This window comes from Lipotes vexillifer, unplaced genomic scaffold, assembly GCF_000442215.2.
Source record: "Lipotes vexillifer unplaced genomic scaffold, Lipotes_vexillifer_v1.1 scaffold658, whole genome shotgun sequence".
NCBI classification, from domain to species: Eukaryota; Metazoa; Chordata; class Mammalia; order Artiodactyla; family Lipotidae; genus Lipotes; species Lipotes vexillifer.
Window position 1 is genome coordinate 205,626 of NW_006779357.1, and position 11,975 is coordinate 217,600.

The window sequence follows — 11,975 nt, forward strand, 5'->3', positions numbered from 1 at the left end:
GGCCTCCCTGTTTTCCTCTGGACATAACCCATGTTTTACTGCATCCTTGCTCTTGAACACTGCTTCATCTGCCTGGTAATTCCTCTACTATTGCCACCTGTTTAGATCATCAAGAACCATCTCAAACACCATGATTCTATAAGTCAAAAGCTATTTTTCCTTACTCTCTACTACTACTTTATCTCCATCTTTCTTATAGCACTTTTCACTTCCTCTCATGTGTGATGGAATAAAAGACAGGAAGTTAGCATTGGCAGTTTTCCCCTTCTCCCTGCCCTCCAGAGATAATCCTCTTTTTGGCTGCAGGGGTCTCTCCAAATTCAGCAGCTTCTATGGAGATTCTTGGTGTGCCAGATCAGTATCTGGGCTTTTAATGTGCAGAATAGGTGTAGGGAAGAAAGAACTGAAAAATTGCAAGGAGCAATGCTAATTTAATTAAATTATATTAGAACGGGGAACAAGAACTACTTGGAAGGAAAAAAAAGAAGTGACAGAAGATGAAAAAGGACAAAAAGAGGAAAAACTTGCAGGGGATGCATTCCAGGGTGAGTTTTTTAGGTGAGAATGAGAATGAGGAGTGATGAGAGAGGTTTCTGGGCAGCTGCCTTATGTAATAAATATTAAGCATGAAAGTAATGGGAAAAGGTGATTTCAAATGTTGCCGGGGTGGGGGATACAGACTGGTTTCCCCTTGATGTTTTTCAAAGGACTACATTAAATACCTAAATATTCAAACTTTTAAAATTATGTTTATTTGCTGGACTGTTTCCTAGGATACAATTCTCTGATGAGCCATATGGGATCCTCTCTTTTACTTGAGTTATACTTGTTTGCTTGTAATTTGTATATATGTCCTAATTCCCCTTTAAATTTGTTAGGAGGCAGGAGCCCTGTCATTTGATTTTGCCTTTTTTGGTAGCTTTTATAGAATAGGTGCTCAGTAAATATTTGTTTAGTGAAAAATAGGTACCTGAGACCTGAAATGATATCAGCTGAAAAATATCACTTTTATTCAAAATAAACAAAATAATATAAAACTGTACTCAGGAAGGAATGCACTTCAATTTTCTACTTCTATGAAATACCTTTAGGGTAAATGGAGGGAAGTAGTTACGTACAATAAGTTCTTGAAAAACATAGCCATGCATTTATACACCTGATTATATTCATTCCAGTACTTTGTCACAGACTGATGTATATGCTTCTCTAATTGGTTCATCATGAATCTTATACCTTGCAGGTTTGGGAGTGAGAGTAAATGGACAAAAGAAAGCCAATTAAGGACATACATCCAACAAGGTTCCTCCATCCCTTTTCTTTGGTAGCAAACAACTTTTAAGCACTTCTGTATAATGTTTGGAAACTGATAAATGATTGCAAATGGTTTCACACTTTGTAAGACAAGTAGTCTGATTTTTTAACTCTGCGAATTTCTGCTTTAACTTGATCCTCACTTTTCATGAATTTAGGATCTCTATTTCACTGTCTTCTGTTGTCCACCTTTAATCAGTAGATTCCATCCTCATCTCCAGACAATACTGTACACTATGGAACCTGAAAACAGACGGAGTCACAGAACTTTCTACAAACAGGAATTAACCATATCTCATTTGTTGTGATATACAGATACAGGTACCTACAAAGAATAGTAAACATAGGTAATAAACAAAAAGACGGTAGAGAAAACTGATTATGTGCATGAGCTAGGTAGACCTGGGTTCAAGTCTTAGCTCCATTATTTACTAGCCGTGTATCACGGGACAAGTTCTTTAACCTCTATGAGTATCAGTTTTATCACCTTCAATAATATGACATACCTCATAGGGTTACTGAGGATTATCACAGTGTTTGCCATATAATAAGGGCTAAAAATCATAGATAGTAGTAACAATGGTAGTGGTAGTAAAAGTAGAAATAAGAGATAATGTGTTGAGTGCTTACTCTGTGTCAGCATTGGTGCTAAGTGCTTGTCAGCATTCCCTGAGGTAGACACTTTTATCCTTGCTCCTCTCCAGGCCTTCTCTTATCTCAGTTACTAGCACCATGATTCACTCAACTGCTTAAGTCAGAAACACTTGAGTCATACTTTATTCAACTATTTCTCCCGTTTCTCACATCCAGTGCATCACTATGTCCTGGTGCTCATCCTTCATTGCATATCTAGAATGCATTCACTTCTCCCCATCTCCAAGTTACCACCCCAGTCCAAGCTTACCATCACATATCTGCTCAAATAACACAATTCCATCCAAACTTTGTCTCCTTGTTTGTCTCTCTACAGTCCCTTCCCACCAGGGCAGCCAGAGTGATCTTTTTAAAGTGGAAATCTGATCATGTTACTCCTCAGTTTAAAACAAACAGACAAAATACAACACTCCCTTTGCCCCTGATTACTAATAAAAATCAATTTTTATCCTAGCCCACAATATGCAACAGGATCTGGCCTCTGCCTGCCTCTCCAGCCTCATCCAGTACCATTTTCCTCCAGCTCACTGCACTCCATCCAGACTGGCCTTCTTTAGCTTCCTTGAATATAAAAAGCCTGTTCCTGTTTCATGACCTTTGCACTTGCTGTTCACTCTGACTGGAACACTGTTCCTGTAGATCTTCACAAGGCTGGTTCCTTCCTTTCATGCATGTCTCAGCTTATAAGTCCCTTTCTCTGGGAGGCCCTCTAGACCACTTAACCAAAAATGGCCTCCCAGTTACTCCTGCAACATGACCCTTCTTTCTTTTTATTCTCATCATACACATTACCCAATGTAGTCTTGTGAATTTGTTATTTGTATGTTTCCCCAACGCTAGAAGGTAATTTCCAGGAGAGTAGGAACTTTAATCTGTTTTGTTTAATGCTATATACCAAACACTTAAAACAAGTGTTCAATGTAGCTTAAGCTGAGTAAACAAATTAATCTTCATTTTCCAGGTTAGGAAAGCAAGGCACAGGTCACACAATTATAATATACCATCACTCCCTAGGTTAATGTTAGAGTTAGAATTTAGTAGTTCAGAGTTTGCCAACTGTGAATCCACTGGTTGAATCTGAGTAGGGACTTTTTTGGGAGGAGAGCCCTGAAAATTTTTAAATTTGAGAAATTTCACATAAATATTCAGATTTAAAGTTTTTCTGTAAAAAATCAGAAGCTCTGGCAATACTTGGGCCTATATTCTTATATGGTAAAAATAATTTATATCTGTCAGGCAGCTACCTGACTTTAACTGGAAAATAGCTCATTCATTCACTATTATTGAGTGTCTACTATGTGCCACACACTATTCTAGGCCCTTGAGATGTATTAGTGAACAACAACAACAAAAAGGCAAAGATCTCTGTCCTTAAGAACCTTACATTCTAGCATGGGGAAATAGACAAAAAAAAACAATAAATATAATACATAAATTATATATATTATATATATATAATAAAAGGTGATAATTGATATGGAAACAGAAAAAATAGAGGAAGGCAAGTATCAGTACAGAAGATGGGGACTGAGTGAAAGAGAACCTTAATATTACAAATAAGGTAGTCAAGGAAGGCCCACTGATAAGATTAGAATAGAAAAAATTATACAATTGAAGGAAATGAGGGAGTTGGTCATGTGAGTACAGAAGAGGAAAACATTCTAGACAGAGGGAAGAGCCAGTAAAAAACGCTAAGGATGGAGTATACTTGACATGTTTGAGAAACAGCAAGGAGGTCGGAGTGGCTGGAGTAGAGTAAGCCAAAGAGATAAGAATGGGAAAGTAGTAGTTAGAATGGTACCAGGGACTAGACCACCTCCAGGGCCCTAGTAAGGACTTGGCTTTTATTCCAAATGAAATGAGAAGCCATCAGAAGGTTTTGAGCAGAACAGAACACAGACGTAGTTGACTTACGTCTTTAAAAGACCACTCTGGGGCTTCCCTGGTGGTGCAGTGGTTGAGAGTCCACCTGCCAATGCAGGGGACACGGGTTTGTGCCCCGGTCCGGGAGGATCCCACATGCCACGGAGCGGCTGGACCCGTGAGCCATGGCCGCTGAGCCTGCGCTCTGCAACGGGAGAGGCCACAACAGTGAGAGGCCCACATACCGCAAAAAAAAAAAAAAAAAAAAAAAAAAAATAGATTGAAGGGAGACGTGGGAAAGCAGAGAAACGAATTAGGAGTTTATTGTAACAAGAGAGATAAGAGACCTTGGCTTGGGCCAGCAGTGGTATGGAAGGCACGGATTATGCAATTCGCAAAATTCAAGGTGGTTAAGACCCTGTGGAATAACCCCTTGAACAATGGGAGATGGGAGCTGAGAAATAAATTGTTCCCCATTAATTCTCCTGGATCGTTTGTCACAATACCTTTCCTTCTCCCTGCCTCACTTTCCTTTTCCTTCACTCCTGTTTTTCTGGGATTACACTCCCTAATACATATTAGCTTTTTGCCCCAGGGTTTACTTTCTAGGAACCAATGATAAGAAAGGAGGAAGATCAGGAGTTCAGTTTTGGACATATTGGTTTTGACACAAGTGGAGATGCTGAAAAGTCTGTTGGATAAAAAAGACTGCAGAGAGATCTGGGCTGGAAGGTATACATGTTGAAGTTACCAGTGTACAGATGGTATATAAAACTATAAGGCTGTATAAACAGGTTATGGAGGGAGGGAGCATGGGTAGAGATGAAAAAAACCTAAGGACCAAGCCCTAAGGGCCCTCTAACATTAAGAGGTCAGGGAGAATATGAGGGGTCAGCAAAGGAACTTCAGAAAGGATAACTGATGAAATAAGAGGAAAACTAGGAGGGTGTGATTCTCTGGAACTCAGGTAAAGGACATATCAAAAAGAAGGGATGATCAACTGTGCTAAATGTGCTGATCATGTAAAAAGTTTCCTTGCAATACGGCATAAAGCAAGTCCCATGACTGTTGACGGAAATATAAGACTTGTTTAATATATGCTACATAGGCACTTTTAAGTCAGGATCATTTGAGAGCCATCAAAATCAGGCAAAATTACTGTATACTTATATTTATGTCTTATTCTTTTTAATTATGGAAATTTCAAATATATTCAAAAATAAAAAAATGTAGTGAATCCTCATGTACTCATTGTACAGATTCAAAAATTAGCTATTGATACATACTACATTTCTTGTTTCGAATATCTCCAACTCCCCTCAATTCTTCTGGTAATGTTGTTTTGCTAGAGTAGTAATCACTCAAATGTGATGAATAGCAAAGCAAATGTCATACCTCAGAACTGTGTAGATGCATTAAAGAACCCTTTAGAAGGAGTTTGTAAGGCAGTCAGATTTTGAGAACCTCATTTATTTCAATGATTAGTAAAGACCAAAAATAGTTGGGTTATCTTCCTGTTTAAGAAGAGGGTTCCTTATTCCATTTACTTCATTGGAGAGGTAAATAGTCATGATAGTTTTGAACTTATGACTGATTCTATGCACTTGGCCATCGTCATCCCCAAACACACAGGTTTCTACAGATATTCAATTATATTTAATCACTCTTTTCAAAATCTGTGAACTCAATTCAGGATTATAGGAATACATCTATCTTCATCCACAGCTTAAGTTGCCCCTTGTTCCAAGTTGTTGAGAAAGTGATATGAGGGATTTTGTCAGATAAGATTACTCTCATCATTTTTATTCTACTAAGTGCCTCCACTGAAAAGATTTGAGTGGAAAGGGGAGTAGACAGTAATTCTTGGATTGGCACAGCTCTCAAAATATGACTCACTTCTCCACCATTCCTCTATCACTAACCCACTGACATGCTGAGAAATTCAAGTAATCACTCTTGAGACTGGCCAAAGAAAAACACAATAATGAGCAACTGGCTACTGAAAGGTCACAAACAGTAAACCTTTCTTGCTGTGACTTAAATGGGTGGAGCATATTACTAAATATTTCCTATCTTCATTTTTAACCACACTGAAATCCATAGAGTAACTTTTAATGAGGTCGATAAATCATAGAAAAATCATTCCATAATTACCTTAAAATAGTATCAAATTTGGGATTTTAGGTGACATAGACATTGCCAAATTCAGAGCCTTTTTCACTATAGATGTCACTGTCTTGCCATTCTGAAAGAGATTTCTATATCTTTGAGTTGACAAAAGACGGTTGCATCCTTTAGAACAGTGATTCCCAAATATTTTTTCTCCTTACCAAGACACACATGAGGGATAATATTCAAAATTTCCCCCACCCCATGAGTCCCAATCGTTCCCTAAGACCTGCTGCATGAATAAAAGAGGTCGCCACCTATGCTTGCATCTAAGCCTCTGCTCAGTGGAATACCACTCCTTTCTCTTCTACTGATCTAGATGTGAGGTGAGAATTACTGACCTAGATGATATCTACAAAAAATACAAGTAAGGTCAATCTAATATATACTTGAAAGAGGGGCCACCTATAGGAAAGGATTTCAGGGGCATTGGGAAATCCCCCTTGTGTATGAGGTATTACAAGCCTTTGTTTAAAAGCAAAATAGGCTGTCAGCAGAGAGGGCCTAGAAGCAACAACTCCCCAGTAGCAAAGAGCACACCTAGCACCCAAATCTTGGTGTCTAATATCATTCTTCATTAAAAGGAATCAAGGGTCCTTGGGAAAATGGCTGATTCTAGGACTGGGGCCAGGGAATATATAAGATAAGCCTGGGGCTTCCCTGGTGGCGCAGTGGTTGAGAGTCCGCCTGCCGATGCAGGGGACACAGGTTCGTGCCCCGGTCCGGGAAGATCCCACATGCCGCGGAGCGGCTGGGCCCGTGAGCCACGGCCGCTGAGCCTGCGCGTCCGGAGCCTGTGCTCCGCAACGGGAGAGGCCACAACAGTGAGAGGCCCCTCTACCGCAAAAAAAAAAAAAAGAAGAAGAAAATAAAAAGATAAGCCTGGAACATCTTAGAGTGCTGAAATATAAGAAAATACTAAACAAACAAACAGACAACAACATAAAACAATGAGGAGGTTATGTCAGAGGGACAGATGTACCAACTGAAAGAGCTCCCAGTGGTCAAAGGTGGATGAATTTGACCCAGAAAATACAATTGCATTGAATTATTACCCAATGTATAATATAAATATCCATGAGTCCATGGTGATATAAATAAATGATTGAGTAAATAAATAAATGGGAGAAAAAACCAAATATTTCATGCAGAAGAATTCTAAATAATTTTATGTAGATACATTGGTCTTAATGAAGTGGAGCGTAACTACCACTCCGTATATATGGACTGTGAATAACTACTTTCTTCCAAAGAGTGCAATTTGAAAAGGGAGTGAAGAAAGAACAACTTTATAGTGGAGAAAGACAAATACTATCTTGAGCCAGAGATCAAGGTCAATATCAACAATGGAAAAGCATACTGATACTCCATATCCTTGTTATGATGTGATGAAAATAGTATTGTATCTCTGTGTTCTTTCTCCCCAAAACACATTACCCCAGTATAAACATGAAAAAAATCAGATAAATCCCAATTGAGAGACATTCTACAAAATATCTGAATAGTACTACTCAAACTGTCAAGGTCATCAGAAACAAGGAGAGTCTGAGAAACCACCACGGCCAAAAGGAGCTTAAGGAGACATGACGATCAAATGCAAGGTGGGGTATCCCAGATGGAATCCTGGAACAGAAAAAGGGCATTAAGGAAAATCTGAGGAAATCTGAATAAAATGTGGACTTTAGTTAATAATGATGTATCACTATTGGTTCATTACTTGTAACAAGTGTATCACAGTCATGGAAAATGTTAATACTGGGGGAATATGGGTGTAGGGCATACAGGAACTTTCTGTATGATCTTTGCAATAATTCTGTAAATCTAAAACTGTTCTAAAATTTAGAAGTGTATTTAAAAGCAAATTGGGAGTTTTAATTGCAGCACTTTTTATAGGGACAAAAGCACTGGAAACAAAGTATATGCACATCAATAATGAAACGATTGACTAAATTGTGGTATCATAGACTATTAAACAACACAGAATATTATCTACTGAAAAGGATGAGTGAGCTCTCTATCAATTGACTTGTAAATATTTCCACTATGTATTTTTAATAAGGAGAGAAAATGCATGGAAATATGTAACTCTTTTTATTTTGTAAAACAGTGAGGAGAAATCCCCATGTAGATATACTTGTATAATTAAAAGAATAAGGGAAAGGTATGCAAGGATACACACTATATTGTTAGCATTTCTCAGGGTAGGGCAATGGGTGAGTGGAGAGGAAGGAAGAAAGGAGAGATAGCCAGACTGGGGAAATAAGCAGGGCAGGGGAAGTAAGCAGTAATTAATTCAATAATTCATTATAAGTATAGCACCTGTATATAGTAGGCTGATGCTCTACAAATAAAATTTTAAATTTGTGAAAACAAAACAAACAGAGCAAATGGAATAGGGGGAGGAAAAGAGATCTATTTTAGATTGGCAGGATTTAATGAGGGTGGGAATGAAGAGGGTGTAAGCAGGGAGAGAGTAGCAGAACTGTAAAGAACAGAGTGTCAGACAGTGGAACCGAATTACACCCACTTCTCATTTCTGCCAAGAGCTGTCCAAGGAGGTGAAAATACTGATTATTGCTAAGGGTGTGATCAGAATGATTGCTATTTTTGCCAATATCCTGGGGCTTTTGCCCACCGCAAAGAGACTAAACTTCTCCCCCAACACTTCCTCCCAATATACATACAAAAGTCATTCTTAGAGCATCAAGGAGGTTCTCTATTTATATACCACCTTGTTCTCCTGCCCTTTTGAACAATGAGGCCACACCAGGGGCTTCCAAGTGCTTTTGATGAAGAGGTGACATAGCTTTGACATCAGACAAAGTCCACAGGAAACAAAAATGGAAGGGTCTGCATTTCCAAGAAGGTAAAATCAAACAGTAGAGTGAAGGTCCCTGGTGAGCAAGATCAGACACTTCTAAAATGGCAGTATTGAAGAGTGGTTTAAAGGTCACCTCAGCTACTTACTTCAACACCTAATGCAGTCTCTATCTGAGATTTGAGATCCTGCATCCTGACACTGGGATGGAGTGGGGAGGAAGGACATACTGTGGAATTGCTGGGGATAAAACAGACTGCTTTTCACTGTAAATTTCTTGCAAGTAGGAACTGTGTCTGTGGTATCTTCCCAGAATAGTATATAGGAACACAGGATGACCATGTGCTTATAGGGTCCCACGTTGAATATTTAGATACAGTAGACTCAAATTCACATTGTAAATCCCATGAAGAATTTCACCAGAAGCATTTGAAGCTATTTTCCATCAATAAGAAAGGAAAGACCCTGACCTAAATGATACTTTAGGTCATTTTCATAGCCAGATATGCAAAAACAATTTTTAATACAGATATTCCTGTACTAACAATTAGGGTTATGTCCCGATAAACCCCTAGTAAGCTGAAAATATCTTAAGTCAAAAATGCATTTAATACACCTAACCTACCGAACATCATAGCTTAGCCTAGCCTACCTTAAATGTGGTCAGAACACTTACATTAGCCTGCAGTTGGGCAAAATTATCTAATTAAAAGCCTATTTTATAATAAAGTATGCATATTTCATGTAATTGATTGAATACTATACTAAAAGTGAAAAAAGGAATGGTTGTATGGGGACAGAGTGATTTTAAGTGTATCAGTTGTTTACCTCATGATCACGTGGCTGACTGGGAGCTGCAGCTTACTGCCTGCCACTGCCCAGCATTATGAGATAATATCATACTGCATATTGCTAGCCTGGAAAAAGTTCAAAATTCAAAATCCAAAGTGAGGTTTCTACTGAATGTGTGTCACTTTTGCACCACTGTAAAGTTGCAAAATTCTAAGTCCAACCATAGTTAAGTCAGGGACCATCTATATAAGACCCTGGGGCAGGGGTGGAGTTGGGAAATAAATGAATCACAAAATTTTCTGAATTAAATGAGAATACATAGTAAATAGGAATTTATTTTATGAAAATGTGATAAGAATTTGCTATATTGTTCCAAAAAATAATTAGAATTGAATTTATTGAAGCTCCACATGCACTGCAGCCTTTCAAGAATATATCCACTGTATAACATGAGGCACACCCATACACACTCCAGTCCCAATCAAGACTACCACCCGTGACATTGAGCAGTTTTCACACAGCACTTACCTTAAAACACAAGTGTAGAATCCACTGTCTTGCGCCTCAGCTGAGTGAAACCATATTGAATCTTCCTCTTTGCTCATCCTGACCTCTGAAAAGATGATGGGCTCTTCCAAATCACCTTTGTTTTTGTACCACATCAGCCTGAGCCCAGTGCTCTGGGCCATGCTATAGTTGGTACGAATGTAACTGTAGAAAAGGGCACATTTCACTCGGACTGGTTCACCTGCCAAAGCCATATATGTCTTGAGATCCACTGACCAGTCAATGCAGCCATCCACTGAAAGAAAACCAGATTGGGCATGAGATACAGTGAGCATTTTTGATAATAATGAGAATAGCAACAATTATTGCCAACACGTACTGAGGACTTGCTATGAGCTAGACACTGAGTCACGTGCTTTACATAGATTACCTCATTCAATCTTCCCAGTGACCCTATGAGATAGATCAATATCCTCCTTAGACCTGGGCAAGCAGGATTCCTGCCCTAGCCCTGTGCCTTTGGGGTATTTCCAGTCCTCTGCAGTAAACTTTGGGTTGACTAGATCTTCCAAGGAGCTCCAGCACTCATGCCTATGGGGTTTTCCTGGGGCCCCACAGATAGATATCAATTCCAGTGGATCACTCCTGCCAGTCACAAGGCATCCGCTTAATAGAATTTTGTGAGATTGGATGGCTACAATGACACTGACATGTTGATTTTTGGCGACTCAAATTGTTTATATAGACAGGAGCCCCACAAAACAAAGATTTCCTTAGGACCCATATAGAGCCTAGGAGCAGCCCTGAGATTGACCCCTTTATTATTCTTACGTTATAGATGAGAAAACTGAGACTCAGAAAAGTTCAGCAACTTTGCCTATGGACACAGAGCTAATTAGTGGTGGAAAACCATTCTCTGATTCCCGAGACTCTGTTCTTAACCACTATCCTATACTGCCTCTGCCTGTAATTGTGACAGGAACCATTGTTTTATTTATTTGCCTTTGAGAAAGTAGATGCCTGGGTTGGAAGCAGTGGATACCTAAAATGATTATTTGCCATTATCTACATGCCAGTTTTCCATGGTATGACCTACTAATAGCAGATATTTAATCACACTTCAGTTTCTTTTTATACCCTTAGATCTCCCTTGCTACTCAGCTGGTGTGCGCTCATGGGAATATATTATATTAATGTCAAGTTTAATCAAATAATATTAGGTGGGTAAATCTACCATTAAAGAAAGACATATACAATAAATTCTCTCTTTTCCAGAAGGGTTGGAAATGAGACACTGTGGCTAATTTTATATGCTAATCAATACAATTAGCATAGTTATTCTACCTCCAATTGCTGATTTTCAAAGAGTTTCATCAAATTGTGCTACATTATATTACTTGATTACCCTTTATAAAATAATCCTTTCATAAACTGTATAAACACTGTCATTTTAAAATTATATGTTTCGCTTATCATTTTGTGAACTGATCTGCTTCCTTTTTTAGATGTTGAGAACTCTGCAACCCAGTGTGTTTATCTTTTAACCTCAGTTGACAGGAAGCTCAGAGCTAAATGCAATGCTCAAGTGAAATAACTATCTTACCTCAGGATTTTGCTTTCTCTACATAAGGGGTTCTTGACCTGGGGTTCAAGGACACCCAGGAGCAGAGTGCCTGGATAGACTTCAAGGTTGTGCCTATTTGCATAGCTATACTTTTCTGAAGAGATGTTCCACAGCTCTTTATCAGATCTTCAAAGGGGTCTATGGCCCAAGAAAGTTTCTGAACTCTGTGGTTTCTGATGTCTCTTTGTGACTTCATTTTTCACTGCCTTGCTGCATATGAGCTTTTATTATAAGTTG

General features: G+C 38.7%; 1 protein-coding gene across 1 annotated transcript in view; it reads right to left on the reverse strand.

Moving 5' to 3' along the window:
• Nucleotides 1-10,449, reverse strand: part of LOC103084212 (X-linked interleukin-1 receptor accessory protein-like 2) — a gene marked incomplete at its 3' end in the record, with an annotated part of 45,638 nt that extends 35,189 nt beyond the window's left edge. The window contains exon 1 of the mRNA XM_007452565.1: nt 10,136-10,449. Coding sequence (XP_007452627.1) covers nt 10,136-10,449 — 314 coding nt within the window. The remainder of the gene's footprint in view (nt 1-10,135) is intronic.
• Between the last annotated feature and the right edge of the window lie 1,526 nt (nt 10,450-11,975).